Genomic DNA, 15,222 nt, shown 5'->3' with positions numbered 1-15,222 from the left:
GCTGCACGCGTGTAACCTACCACCTGCCACCCGCTGCCCCGCACCTCGGCCCCTCACGCCTCACGCCTCACGCCTCCTCCCGCGCGGGGGCGGGGCTCACCTGAGGGGGGAGGAGACGGTTGGTCCCTCAGCCCCGCCCCCGCGGGCGCCCCGCCCTCCCCGCCTTCGAGCGCTCGCCAAGCACGCGCTCGGCTCGGTTCCGCCTCTCCCCCCGTGACGTCAAGCCAGCCGAGTCAGCGCCTGCGCCCGGAAGCGGTGTGCTGATGTCACGTGACCCGGAAGCGGAAGAGCTTGGTGCTGCCGGACGGGGTCGGCGAGTGGCGGCGGGATAGGAAGCGTCTGCGGCCCCCGCGTCCGCGATGTGAGACCGCGCAGGTGAGCGCCGGACCGCGGCTTCCCTCGGCCGGGCAGTGGCTGAGGCTAGCGGTGGCGGGGAGCGCCGGGGACAGTGCGGCGGTTGGCGGGCTGGGCCTCGGCCTCTTCCCCCGGGCCGGGCCCTGCCTCTGCCCCTGCCCGGCCGCGCCGCGCGTCGCCCAGTCCGACCGGGGAGCCTGAAGCCGCCACGGGTCCGCGCCGCCTGGGCCTCCCTCAGCCGTGTGCCGTGTCCGGGCGGGAGGTGGCTGTGCCGGAGTGCCCGTGCCCGGCAGCGCAGCCAAGCCGGCGGGTGTGGGGGAGTGGGGTGGAAACACTGGCTAGAAGATGCCCTCGCACCACCCGCGTCTGGCAAGCAAATGGCTTTTGTCTTTGGATGTGGTTGGCAGAGGTCGTGAAGGGAACTGCGCACGCATCAGGAGGACGGCGTCGCCCTGCTGCGCCTGACCCGCCGGGAACATGCCGACAGAGCAGCCCGCAAGCAGCACACGTCCAGCCACGGTTCACAGGTCATCTCCCCTTCCACATCTGGGCTTCTGGTAACGCAGGTGAAGAAGGGTTTGGACAGCATGTGCAGGGCTTGCTGCCCTTCCCATGTAAAGTGCTTGTCTTTCATGTCAGATTGCCCATAGAAAAAGAAACCAGTAATCCTGCCTAGAAACATTACGCTACAAGAAATAGTGGATTTAGCGTGGTGTCTTCTCATGTTTCAGTTGTATGCTGTGGAGAGATGGTAGTTCAAGCCAAATGTTATTTCAGTGCATTTAACTTCAATTAGCATAGCACTACTAAAAAGGAAAAAAAAAACAGTGATTGCCAACAAATAGGAAGTTGTTAATTCTTCTCCAAACATCCCTAGATTTTGGAACAACTTCCTCCTAGTGTAGGAAAAGATACAAAAATGTCATGACTTATGCATTGAGCTTGCACATTAAAATAATTGTCCATTATAGTATTAATGAAGAGCTGCCCTTGTGTGTTCTTGTTGCATAATTCAGCAATGCCAAGAATAATTTACACGTGACTGCACTCTTTCTGCATCCATACAGCTCACTTTGTGGGATGGGCTGTCATAGGCTGTATAGCTTACAGTGCGAGTCAGTGATTCTCAGCCAGGGTGATGCGAGATCTTTTGAAGGGTGCTTTGAGTTGTGCTGAGATAAGCAGGTGTGAGGGAATAAGTTCAGGCTTGTCCCTGCTTGGCTACTACCGGCCCTTTTGCAAGAAAGTAAGTACTGTAATAAAGGCGTACTTTAAAACAGGGTGTCGCTCAATTCACACAAGTTCTGGAGAAGTGTCTCCAGGGGTGTCTTGAGTCTAAAAAGGTTGAGAATCATTGGTGTAAGTGCTGAATTTGTTTAGCTGTGTAGCGATGCCAGTCCTAATGCTTTGCTTATTGTTGTATGTAACAAAAACCATAAACAAGTATCAGTTGGGTATGTTGGTCAAGTAGGCAGCATATTTCAGCTCTACTGTCTGCTTTAACTTTAATTATATTCAAGGTAGTGCGTGCTAAATATAACCATAATTGTTCTCCTTTCAACTACACCAGATACAGTGGAGGGAAAGGAGCCATCACGGGGGCTGCTCTTGGAAGCCTTGCAGATGAAGGGAGGTAGTTGGTTCCATGGTTCCTAGTCAGCTTCAGAACTGCTCTCCCTTCATTTTTGAGTTTTCTAGTAGCATCCACTAAGCTACTTATTAGAAGCTTTAAAAAGGACAAATGCTAGTCAGTTTTTCTGCTAATACTACAGTGCTATTAGCAATGCTTGTTAAGTCTCAAGTGCTGCAAATGCTGTGTGTACTCAGTGAGGTTTGTTTGCTTTAAGTGCATGCTCAGGGTAAGTGCACAACCTTTTTTGTACCAAAGCTATGTGCTTAGAGGGAGTGTGCTGTATTTGCAAGCTGAAACTCTTGCAGTGGGGCTGGGTTTCTTTTATCTGGGATGGTGCTGTCTGAGAGAGAGCCTAAAGAAAGGGAGGCTCTTTTTGAAACAGGTAGTCATGTTCATGTAAAGGAGGAACAGTAAAAAGTGAGCAGGGCTGAAAGGTGAATGAAACTAGCTGGGGTTAAAGGTGCTGTGTCATTCTGTTAATTGCCTGGTTCCTAATTCATAGTTGGGCTGTCTTTAGAAATGTGAAGACAGTTTGACTTCATGGGAGGGCTTCAGAAATAATCTCCCTTCTAATAAGGGATCTTTTAAAATGTGATACTGTCTACTAATAATCAGGAAATCAGCCACTCAGCACTTTGATTGGCTCATACTTCAGATTGGCTAGAATGCAAACTGAACATAATTTTCCATCATGGTGGGCTAAAATTCATCAATCGTTTTCTGTAAAGGAGGAAAAGTAATGATGTTGCTTTTTAATTCTTAATATAGAGATTCCAGATATTTATAGGACTGCATTTTGAAAATATCACACACTGTACAAATGGACATCTTACTCTGGTGTTCTTTCTTGGTTCAAGCAGTTCATAGGGGTCTGGACTCTTTCGGATTGTTGTGAGTGCAGTTGGCAAATTGCTTAACCAGAAGGTAGATACTAGTCTGATGTATTAAAGTGGTGTCTTATTAGGCCACTTTTGATTTAAAGAATTTCCACTAAAATGACTTTTACCTAGCATCTGAAACTGTCTCTAATAAAACATTTATTAAGCCTGACAATAGGCAGTGAAGTAGGCTAGTAGGGTTTCCTCCTGTGAAATGGTCATCAGTTAAAAAGTACATCTAACCATGGTCACACAGTGCCAGACTTGATTTTTAGCTATAAGGCCATCCCTTAATGGTAGGTTTAAGGGATACATCTCAGGTTGCATGAAAAACTACCCTTTGTAAACCTTGTATTAATTTTCAGGAAAGAGAAAAATGCGTTCAATTTATTACCATGGTATTTGCAACCTAAATTATGACACACTCTTCCTGCCCCCCTGCAATTTATATTTTGTATATCTCTGCATAATAGGGTAGTATTATGAAAAGTAAGGCTGATTTAGGCACTTTGAAATGGAACTAAAGTGGTCATAGTTTTGTAAAAGGTTCTCATTTCAACGTTTGCAAGGACTTCTGGGATGGGTTTCCTGTAAGTCCTAAAGATTTGCAGTGCTATTACTAATTTTCTAGCTCCCATGTGTTTGCTTCTTTGGAAGCATTCTCCACTCCTAGCTGGGTATGTGACAGTGGGGTAATCTCTTTTACAATTTCCTTCTGAAATATTTTGACACAACCTGCCTTGTCTTCCTTTCCTACTTCTTAAACCTTGGTGGAGGAACTGGAAGAACTTTCATTTAAAAGGCAAACTTCATCTCTCTCTCTCCAAACCAGAACTGATTGCGTGCTTATGAACTGTTAAATTGTTGTTAGGGGCTTAAGAAGCAATAGATAAGTATGTAAATGGTGGTGCTGCTACTTTCAGTTTTTTCTGTTTGAAATCATGGTACTTGTGAAATTGAGCATACATAAAATTCTCCAGTAAGAAACACTGTCATTTTCCAGTAATTTGTCACTTCCAAACTTACATTCTGAAAAGTATATTCATGGATTACAGACATATTTTTTGTAGACGTGTTGAATGCGTCACCCGCAGAGCCCAGATTCTATTTTAGTTCTGCTTCAATTCAGCTTCAAACTACTGGGTTTTTTGGCTGTCTCAAATACTGTGTATTGCACACCCATATATTTTTAAACAATTATGTAGGAAGAACCACCTGATGATAAATCAGTTGCATTTTTATTTCAGTCTGAATTAATGGGTTTTCTTTTTCCAGAATTTTACTTCCTATCTTCAGGAAGAGTTAGACAAACCTTGATACAAGACCCAAGATAGGTTTTTATTTTTTTTGGGGGGGAAGCAGGGGCTCCCCTGATATTGGTCATTGAAAAGTGTTATTCTTGTTAGCACCTATAACTGTTTAACAGTTTCTTCCTTTCTATGTAGTGAGATAATCTACAAATTTACCTATGCAGTTAAAATAGATCTTTCTATAGTTGTGTTTGAATTCTTAATAAGGTGGGGGGGTTTTTATGTTAAGGATTAGTAACTTTACATTTTGTTGGGCTGTTAGTTATAATTTATTATCTTTTAAAACATTAAGTTAAAAGACTTATTCTTTGTTTCTTTACTGTGTAACTGTTTAAATCCAGATATTTCTCTTCCCTCTGTAACTAAACAGATGGATAGCTCAAAATCCTTAATATATTAATCAAGCTCTTTGCTAAGCTCTTGGGTTTAAATTTTGTTGCATTGTTACACTGAGAATTTCTAAGGAGTTCAGGTTTAGGTTTCCAGTTTAAACAAGAAAAACACTGAATTTAAAAGGTGTTAAATTGAGGGGGGTTGTAATAAATTTTGATGTTACTTCAGTGTTCTTACTGTTTCACAGCTCCACAGCATCTACTTTTGTCTCTCTCTGTCTTTAATTGCAAAAATATGGAAGTTACAAACTCCACTTTAATTACAACTCTGGTAATCATTTTCTTGCAGTATATTGAACTGTGAAGCACTTCTAAAGCATTGCCATCCTTTTAAGGACAAGGGGTTGAGATTTGACTGCCATTTGATCCTTGTATCTGGGTAGAGTAATTGCGGGTACCACTCCAGCTTGCACATGTGCACAGATTTTGTTTTTTGTGGTTGGGTAAGATACAGTAGGAAGTGGTGGGATAATAACTTGCTTTCTGTAGAAAACAAAAAACAAGAATAAAGAAAACAAATTAAAGTTGTAAAAGCTTTATTTTCTGTTCTGTACACCTGCTGATCCAAACATCTTGGCCTAATTAAAGTGTCCCTCCTTTAAGGAGAGACTTGAACCTCAGAAAGTGGCCCAAGCAAACATAACTAACCAGAATTTCTGATGAAGTTGTCTTGAAACTGGTGATCTTTTTCCTCTCTTGCAGCACAGCACTAACTTGTAATGAAATGGAGTCTGGGTCAAGTTCTTTTAGAGTGGAATTTCCTGACTTCTCTAGCACCATTTTACAGAAGCTGAATCAGCAGCGCCAGCAAGGACAGTTATGTGATGTTTCCATTGTAGTTCAGGGCCATCTCTTTAGAGCCCATAAAGCTGTCCTCGCAGCCAGTTCCCCGTACTTCTGCGACCAAGTGCTCCTGAAAAATAGCAGACGAATAGTCCTGCCTGATGTGATGAATCCAAGGGTATTTGAGAATATTCTTCTTTCTACTTACACGGGTCGCCTGGTCATGCCTGCCCCAGAAATTGTCAGTTATTTGACAGCAGCAAGCTTTCTTCAGATGTGGCATGTAGTAGACAAATGTACAGAAGTGCTAGAAGGAAACCCAACAGTGCTTTGTCAGAAGATGAATCATGGCAGTGATCATCAGTCCCCAAGCAGCAGCAGTTATAATGGCCTTGTTGAAACTTTTGAGCTGGGTTCTGGTGGACAGCCTGACTTCCACAAAGGGCAAGAGCTAAGGGATGGTGAAAATGAAGAAGAAAGCTCGAAAGACGAGTTGTCATCTCAAGTAACAGAGCATGAGTATCTTCCCAGTAACTCTTCAACAGAACATGACAGACTGAGCACAGGAATGACAAGTCAGGACGGTGAAGAGGGAGCTAGCGACAGTGCAGAATATCAGTATACAAGACCTCTCTACAGCAAACCCAGCATCATGTCACACAAACGTTGGATCCATGTGAAACCAGAAAGATTTGAACAGGACTGTGAAGGTGCAGATAATCCTTATGATGAGCACCAAGTCTCCGAGTCCATGAATGCCATACAGCCAGAGCATCCTATCCAGTCTTCAGGTGTCGAAGACTTTCACATCAGTGACAAAAAGATAGAACCAGAGTTTGATGAACAGGGTGATGAGGGTAACTATGATGAGCAAGTTGATTTCTATGGCTCTTCTATGGAAGAATTTTCAGGTGAAAGGGCAGATGGAAATGTAAGTGTTCACAGACCAGATGTTATGATAGCAGCAGGGTATGGTGAAAATGTTGAAATGGCTGCAGGAATTAAAGAAGAAACCTCCCTCTCTGGATTCTCACATGCTGACAAACTATATCCCTGTCAGTGTGGTAAAAGCTTTACGCACAAGAGCCAGAGGGATCGGCATATGAGTATGCACCTTGGCCTTCGGCCTTATGGTTGCGGGGTCTGTGGTAAGAAATTCAAAATGAAACACCACCTTGTTGGCCACATGAAAATCCACACAGGCATCAAACCATATGAGTGTAACATCTGCGGGAAAAGATTTATGTGGCGGGACAGTTTTCATCGGCATGTCACTTCTTGTAGTAAATCATACCAGGCTACCAAAGTTGAGCAGAATACTACTGAGATGAACTGAAACGTAGTAAATGTTGTTTAGTAGATTAAGCAAAACAGGCTAATTATGCAAATACTGTCTGGTACTTGCTATTGTGACATTTTAGGGTGTTTTTTAAAAAGTTCTAAGGGTGTTGCTGATTTAAGCAGATCAGATCTTATTGTCCGTCTACTGATGCCACTCTACAAGCTTTAGATATAAAAGATGTTCAAGTGGCTAATTCATGCGACTCGTAATCTGTAAATAGTGACGCCACTTGTGGTAATTTTTTCCTTGTTGGGCATCCTCTTTTAGTAAGTGTCATACAACCACAAAGTGAGGCCCAGTCCCCAAAAGAATTATTTAAGGTTCCAATCCTGCAAATATGTATTTCTATGTATAACTGTATGCATGTGAGTGGCCTTATTGAGAAGTGGACAACAATAACACCACCACAAGATTGCTAGTCTGGTAAACCTAACTATTTGTAGGCGTCAAAGCTCTTGACAAACAAGTAAGATTTCAACCTGTAGAATAACTTGTCTGCCTGCAACTGAACAGAGACCACCAACACCCTTTACATAGGTAACTTAAGTAGCCTTTAGAGCGCCACAGCATTTAATGGAAAGGTATTATTTGGATAATTTTTCTGCCCATTTTTGGTAAAGTGTCTGGTCCTAGCTAAGTATTGGGCCTAATTCTTTTTATCCATTTTTGTAAAGCACTTGGTTATATATTGTTGGACAGTGCATACATTTAAGACTAAATTAAATTATAACCGTCTTGGCTTAACAGCCTAATGCTGTGGCAGGTCTGGCTGCCTTTTAATTACTACATCATTACAGAACATCTAGCAGTCACAAGGGTGGCCAACTGTCAAAATGTGTAACAAAAACAAACAAACAACCCTCTGCAAAGTTGGTATTAATCCAGAACACTCAGTTAAGCATTTAAATTATAGTTTGTTTTGGAATTTAATGGATCACTGCAGCAGCAAGTACCAAACTCAGTGAACAATACAAACAGATTTGTTTTTGGTACTAAAATTTATTTGAAGATTTCTATCTAGTTTTAGTTCATAGCGTTTAAACACTTGCTTCAGTAAGTGGTTGTTAGTCACAGACAGACTATTTAAATACTTAATTCTTTACTGTTTGATCAGTCAGGTTTTTAGTACAGGTTCTTGGTACTGAACTACTGTGACTCTGATCATTTTCAGAGCCACAAGCAGCCAGAGTTGTTTCCCCTCCAAATGAAGCCTGTTGCTGACCACTTAAATTGCCCAGTTGGGATCCCTTTTAATGGTACAGTGGGATATAGGGCTGCAGAGAAGTTTCAAGCTTGGGAGCAACTTCTGGATCCTTGACAGTGAGAAGGTGGTGCTTGTGCTCCATGAAGAGGATGTGTTATCCACTGGACTCATGTTCTAGCAGTTTGTGTGGAGCAATGTTGTAGTTTTGAGGGATGCTACCAGCCCTGCAGGTGAGAGTGGATGCATCAGTTGTAATGCTGGCAATAGGATTTACTAATTGAAAGCCTTTGCACTCCTACTTAAAAGCAGTTAACTTTACTTTGTACTTTATGGCCCAACATAAGATGGAAGGAGCCTCCTTAGCATAAATGGGTCACTATCAGAATGGGTAAGAGTCAATGTGTTTGCAACCCACTTCCAGCATAACAGTTCGGGACAATTGCTAGCCTGCTTCAAATGGCTACCAGCTATGACTGTCTCCTGAAGATGGATGTCTGGGATAAGGTGGCGTTTATTGCTTGTCGGGCTACTATCTCTGGTCACTTCTGTTTTGGCATATTAATTATAAACTTTTAAGTAAAATGATTTTGGCTTGAAGGCTCTTAAATTTTACTCTGTCAGTTCTTCAGATATTTTTCATATGAAATTTTGTTAAAATAGATGATCCCAAATATGAAGATTCCATTGCAGGCAATGGATACAAATGGCCCAGCACCAAGGAGTTCCTGTTCCTAGCACTTAATTGGACTCTACAATAAACCATGTGGCCATGTGTAGCCCTTGTAATCAAGGTAACTAAACAGGGATTTGCTCACTAACACTGTAACTTGCTCAATGTATAGAAGCACTTTGTATTTAAAAATCTTTATAAGTATGTTTTTTAAACTTAGAAATGATATATTCCCTCAATAGTTTGTTTCCATGTTAACACTGTCTTTTTAATCTTGAAATTTATAGTGGTAACAGGTTATTTCCTTGTCTATTCAGAAAAGCATAGAAGGCGGTGTTCCAGCATTCACTGGCCCAGTTTTTCCATTACCTTCTCCCTTCCCAGTCCCATGTACTGGAAGACTTTTCTGCACGTTCCATTCTTTACTGCTGTGGGAAAGATTCTCCTGCTCATTTCAGGATTGTTCTAGCATAGTCATTTTTATCCTCTTTCATACAGGGACCCCCATGTTACGACTGAAAATTTTGGGGACCTTTCTCCAATCTTGCTATAAAGAAGAGAGTGGTCACAATCCCCAGGTTGAGAATCCATAGTCAAGCAGTCCATCAGACCCATCCCCTACAGTGCTGCCAGCAAAGCCCTTTCTTCTACCAGTTTGAGAACTTTTATATGGGTCTTTTAAATGTTAACGGCAAATAGGAATACTGTTTAGATAACTTTGAAATAGAGCTTTAAAATAAAATGTACTAAAAAAGACACTTTTTAAAGGTTTTATACAGGTGCAGTAGATGCATATAAATAATGTTTATCCTTTAATAGTGACTTGTCATGGATGATAAATTTCTAATATTGGTCTAATGCTGTCCTACCTAACGTTTTGACATTGTGTTGAAACCCCACATATGTGATTCCATTAATGTTTATAACACTTGACGCTTGGATCTTTTGGTTTTAAACCACATGAAATGGCTTGGGTACAAGGAAGTATTTGCCATAGAAGATTTTTCTCCAGAGTTCTCACTTCTACCTGTTCCACTCAAGCTAACCAAGATAAAGAAGTATGGATACAGCTTTTTGCAGAGTTTGCAAGCACTATTAGTACGATGACTTTGTTCCAGCAACAAAGATGCTTGCTATTTTGGGTGAAACGAGACATTCATATTAAGGTCAATTTTAAGCACTTCTGCTTATGCTTTATTTTAGAGACATTTGTGCATTTTTTCCCACCTGTACTTTAGTGTTGTCTCTTTGCTGTGGGGTGTTATCAAAGTGGGCATTTTGTAAACACCTGAATTATTGTAAAGAGAGAGAAGTCCTGCCAATGATGACATCTCATAAAGATATTATATTTTTCTCTCGTCTGTTCAGTCACTGGATTTGAAATGTTCATTACCATGGTGTTTAAGTTAACTACAACTCTGTAAGTCGTCTGCTGCCATGGTGACACATTTCAAAACTTCTGTTCTTCATGGATCTGTGAATCTTGATGTAGTAGTCTTATTCTTCTTGACTGCGGTTCCTGTTTTGTACATTAGTATTTGAAAGCCCTGCCTTTACAACTGCAGGGAGCAGCTGTCTTAGAAGCCTAAAAAAATAAGGCTGCAAAGGGCCTCAGGAAGTCACCTAGTCCAACTCCCTTCTCAAGGATCCCCACCTAAACCATCCTAGTCAAGTATTTGTCTAACTGCTCTTAAATTTCCAAAAATGAAAATTCCACAACCTCTGTGGATATCCTTCGCCAATGCTTAACCACCTTCATAATGAAAAAAGTTTTCTAATATCTAATCTGAATATCCCCTGCTACAATTTGAGAGCATTACTCCTCATCCTTTGTGTTGCTCTCCGCTGGACTCTTAATCTTTCTGCAGCTTTCTTGAAGTGTACTGTGTCCAGTTTCAGGCCCCGCTCCAGGTAAGACTCCACCAGTCCTGAATCCAGTGGAAAGATAATTTCCCTTGATTTGCAACTTGTTAATGCAACCCAGTATGCTGTTGGCTCTCTGCTGCAGTGAGAACACACATTTGACTCATACCTTAATGGTCCACTGTAACTCCCATGTCCCTTTCTGCAGAAGTACAGCCTAGCTAGTTCTCTAGTCTGTCTTTGAATGTGTCATTTGTTTCATAGGTGAGCAGATAAGACTCTGAAAGACATGACTGGAAGATCTTTGTTCTCAGTTCTCCCCTCTGATGTGCTGCTGAATTCAGGCAACTACTTGCATCCCTGTGCACTTCCAACAGCTGAGTATAATCAAATGCCACACTTCAGAGTCCACGGAAGAGCTCAGAGACTCCCAAATTCTGATGTCCTTATTGTAAGGTCTGCGCTAACATCCCTGTACTTTTGGGCATGAAATAATGGAGAGCCTTCAAGCCCTCTAAACAGAACATGACTGGGCTGGTGTCAGTAAGATAACCTTTTTTTTTGACTCCCAAGAAGCTATAGTTGTACATATAGTTTGTCAGCTCCATTTTGCAACACTGAAAGGTTCCATAAAACAGTAAAGGAAGGTTGCTGTATTCCTCAGTTACGTGCGTTTATGAGGGTTTTTTTAGGCAAAGGCTCTAAGCTCTCAGTGCCGAAGGGAGATGCTGGAAAAAAAAGTAGTATATTTTTTTAAATGATGAATCTGTCGGACTCTGATTTTGCTTGAAGCTTGTGTCAGTTGATTGCTGCATTTTTTGTTTTCCGTGGGATTCCAGAACATCTTCCAGAAATGTAACTGTTTATTCAAGTCAGGTGAATCTTCCCCAATGAGCTTAATTTTTTACTTATAAAATAGTAAAGTTGCATATCTTGATATTTTGTGAGATGTTATGCCTGTATTGCAAAGGTTGGATAGTTTTGTCTCTATAAAATTGCTGTCCTAATTGCACAGCATGGTTTTAATTAATTTAATGTTGCTGTTCAATATTTTCTTCTTATAGAAGAGACCCATGCCCTTTTTTGTATAACATGTTTTAATAAATGTTATCTGTCAGTTTTGTAAAAGCTTTCTTTTTTGTGTGTACAAAACTAATGCATGTGTAGTTCTAGAATAGTATATGCAGCTCTTGTCATGAAGAATAACAACTCGAACAAAACTTTAGTACTTCAAGAAGATGCCAGTCCGTATCACTATCATCATGGATAACAATAAAATAAGGAAACGAACCTAGCAATAGGAGTTTATCAAAGTGTTTGGTTTGCCTGTCAGTGTTGTTTCTTAAGTTCCAATTTCAGGCTGCTGAACCTGTAAAACTGCCTGCTACAGTAGGTACTGTTTTACCTCCTTCATTAATATGTATCTCATTAGGGTTAGGGTGGTAAGTTCTGACTAAAATGAACAACTAAAACAAAACTGCTGTTTTATGGTATCTTCAGTCCTGAGATTCCTCTCTTGTGATGTTACAGCAGACATTCTAAATAGAAGTTTGAAATGACCCACTCTTTAGTCTTACTACTGCTCTACATTTTGCCTTCGTTTCTGTTGGAAAGGTGACAGTGTTCCACATCTGGAACTGGGGTAGCTCAGCCTCCTCGGGAATTTTGTCATAGTTGTCTACATCACAAAAATCAATACCAGAATTCCACTGGCTCTATCATCTGTAGCAAAAAAGGTTCATTTAAATAAATAAACAACTTGTGCTTATACAGAAGGTTCTGGAAGATCGGTGCATGAAAGGACTCTTATGATTCAGTCTTGCTGCTACAGTCAGTTGTGCATGCCCACAAGGAAGCAAGCAGAACCTTTTGCAGCTATTAGGCACCAACCTCTATCATATTTCAATGCCAACATAGTGTGCATCATAATGGAAATGTGAATCTGTCCCACTGGAATAACTTTTTGTCAGTCTTAATTCTATGGCCTGTATTTATACGGGGATCAGAGTGTGCTTCTGGCCCTAAAAGTCTTAACCCTGGTTGTTGTATATGTGCTTCCCTCATGCTGCATCTTCAGGGCTTCTCTTCATGCAAGATTTCAAAAAATCACAAAATACCCTGCAGCTAGTGAAGATATTAGCACCTGTTTTGTGTAAGAACTCTATTTTTTGGTGTACCATAATGTCTTAAGGTACCTAGGCCTTAAGTAGAAAAGAAACTCCTGGAAGAAGACGACTAATCCAGGGTGATTCCACCCCTATGTTCTTCAGAGCAAGTGGAATGACACTAGTCTGATCTTATACGAAACATGTTTCTTCTAAAATTGCTAGTAGATCAATAAGAATTTACTTTGTTTTTCTATTCCTAGATGTATTTTAAAATGATGGCCTCTGCTATATTCTGGATGTTGATGCATTTTAATCTGCATGATGGTTTTTAAAATAAGATTTCCAGATATTTTCAGGAGGGAGAAAAAATCACATCAGTATGGAGGGTTATGTCAGACTGACAGTACAACCAGAAGGAAAAATGATAGTCTAGCTTAATTTAAATGTGTTTTGCTGTACTAGTAATCAAAATGTGGTGAGTAGACAACATGCAGAAATCACTAAGTAATCTAGCTGAGTGATGTCAAGGGTTGGTTTGTTTGTTTTTATAAACCAGCAGAATTGCCAGTTAACTACAGTCAAAGTTAGTTATGTATAAGTGGGATGAACAGATACTTAACATACAAATACAAATTGACACCATTGTGACTGACAGCTCCCATCCCAAATAAGGTTCTAGCGATTTCCTTGTGCAATTTGTCCTATCATTTGTACCATAGGGGGGAGAGGTGTCAGGGTTAAGTGTTTAATTAAGTACCACTTAGTCTGCCTACCCCACTTCTTTACCCTCACCCATCCTTTTCTTTCCCCACCCCCTAAAAAAAAACCCAAAAACAGTTTAATGGTATGAGTTTGAAACTGCAGCAGTTGTAGTTGGGCTTTATTTACCTGGGAAGAGGAGCTGAGTCACCAGTTAACAATGAAGGGTTGCAGCATACCCCACACATGGATATCACTAGTAACTAACCCCAAGTTTAGGTGTAAATGACTTCTCTTTGCCTCTGGTATCCATTCCAGTCTGTTGCATTTAATAATTATGAGATAAAAATATGTTTTGAGATTTCTTCTTTCACTTTTTTGTCTCTTCTATTTTGTCTGTTAATAGACTTGGCTAAACTATAGTTAAGGGCTTTTACACTAGTACGATAGGATAAAGTGCCAAATGAGTTAACTTGACATAAAATTACACTGAAATTATTAGGTAAATTTTTAAGTAATGGGCAATGTTAATTAAAACTGGCTGCAGTATGTACCACTTTACAGGTAGCATATGTTCATGGCTCAGTCCCCTTTAGTGGTAAGTGGGACACTAGATAGAGTAGTGAACTATGTAGGAGGAAAAAAGGACCTGTAGCATGGAGAAAAATGAGAATGAGATGAGCAAAAGGTATAGGGAAGAAACCTAAATAGAAAACACATTTTGGAGGCTTTGGGGATGATTAGATCTGGTACAACTTTGAAATGCTCTTTCAAAGTTTTTTGCTTAAGACTGGGAAGAATATTTTCCTTCCGAAGAACGAATGGACTTTTCTTTAGTTTAAACAGGTCATTTGGCTAATCCCCATAAAACATAATATTCACACCCAGTTCCATTTTCAAGCAATGTGACCTACAACAGTTCATATTTAATTTCTTTATGAATCTGGTAACTGTAATCTACATATTCCATTACATTTCCCTGCATTGTTCATCATTTTAGCTCTGAGTCACTTTATTACTTGCAGAAGCTATAGGTAGGGCTTGGCTCTCCATTGAAGTAGAGCTGACAACTGCTCCAAAAAAACTTAATGAGCTGTACAACAGAACTTCAGGCTGCTAGAGAAGCCTGTGTTGTGCCCCTACCTCCAATCATTTGCAAATGTGCTTCTAAAAAAGAAAATAGGAATAAGCTGTCCACATCTTTTCCCTGACCTAATCACTGATAACTAGCTAACTTCTGGAGTGCTGGCTTTGATCAATTTGATGGGGAGAATGTATCAAATTATGCAAGAAGATGTTGTGGCCTGCTAGATGTGGGTTCTGTACTTGACTCTGCCACCAACCTCCTGGGCAAGTCACTGCTTCTCTGTACCTTGACACAATAGAGAAATACACTAATACTAGTGTGATGGGCTGGCTGGCAGTGACCTGGCCCAGGGGTTTTGAAAGGGCAAAAGATGATTGGAGGAGTTGGGATTCCCTTTCTTCACCAATCCAGTAATGATTTGGCCCAGGGGTTTTGAAGGGGCAAAAGATGATTGGAGGACTTGGAATTCCCTTTCTGCACCAATTGGGCCCCAGAGACTCACTCTCCTCTCCCACCCGTGTCCCGATTGGCCCCTTGGGTCACCTGGAGGGGGATAAAGGGGTCACCATGGGTGGACTCAGGAGCCAGAGATCAGTGAGGGACAACAATGAAGAAGCTTCATAGAGCTGAGCTAGTGGGGCAGGAGCAGTGCCCCAGAAAAGCCTGAAAGAGCAGGACCTGCAGGCAGCAGTGGGACCCTCAGCAGTGCAGCATGTGGCTGGCAGGAGAGGCTCCCCACTGGGCTCCAGGATCCCCAAGGAGAGGCTGCAGCCAGCAGGACAGGTTCTCCCGCTCCAAGAAAGATCTGAGCAGCGACCTGAGAGGTTCCCAGTTCTGCATCCAGCTCCAAACAGAGGCCAGGCAGCTTGACTTGAGGTCGGGCTCCGGGAAGGTTAAGG

General features: G+C 41.5%; 1 protein-coding gene across 3 annotated transcripts; it reads left to right on the top strand.

Annotated features, from left to right (window-relative positions):
- Positions 1 to 219: 219 nt before the first annotated feature.
- Positions 220 to 8,503, top strand: ZBTB43 (zinc finger and BTB domain containing 43). Of its 3 annotated transcripts, none has more exons than XM_090022189.1 (3): positions 220 to 375; positions 762 to 881; positions 5,270 to 8,503. In XM_090022189.1, the coding sequence occupies exons 2-3, from the start codon at positions 832 to 834 to the stop codon at positions 6,684 to 6,686; spliced, it is 1,467 nt and encodes a 488-aa protein (XP_089878315.1). In that variant the 5' UTR covers positions 220 to 375; positions 762 to 831; the 3' UTR covers positions 6,687 to 8,503. The 3 variants fall into 3 exon arrangements, with proteins under 3 accessions (XP_089878315.1, XP_089878317.1, XP_089878316.1); XM_090022190.1 differs by having other exon boundaries at positions 335 to 375; positions 762 to 920; XM_090022191.1 differs by lacking the exon at positions 762 to 881 and having other exon boundaries at positions 292 to 375.
- Positions 8,504 to 15,222: the final 6,719 nt, after the last annotated feature.

Source organism: Crocodylus siamensis, chromosome 11 (assembly GCF_052110815.1).
Source record: "Crocodylus siamensis isolate JL-2025a chromosome 11, ASM5211081v1, whole genome shotgun sequence".
NCBI classification, from domain to species: domain Eukaryota; kingdom Metazoa; phylum Chordata; order Crocodylia; family Crocodylidae; genus Crocodylus; species Crocodylus siamensis.
The sequence above is the reverse complement of the archived record's forward strand: the minus strand, read 5'-3'. Positions and strand labels throughout refer to the sequence as shown.

What these genes read in the sequence shown, in the direction of transcription:
- ZBTB43 (XM_090022189.1), top strand. Translation starts at nt 832, where the DNA reads ATGCCGACAGAGCAGCCCGCAAGCAGCACACGTCCAGCCACGGTTCAC. An exon ending in CGTCCAGCCACGGTTCACAG is followed by an intron (nt 882 to 5,269) that starts GTCATCTCCCCT and finishes CCTCTCTTGCAG; the next exon opens with CACAGCACTAACTTGTAATG.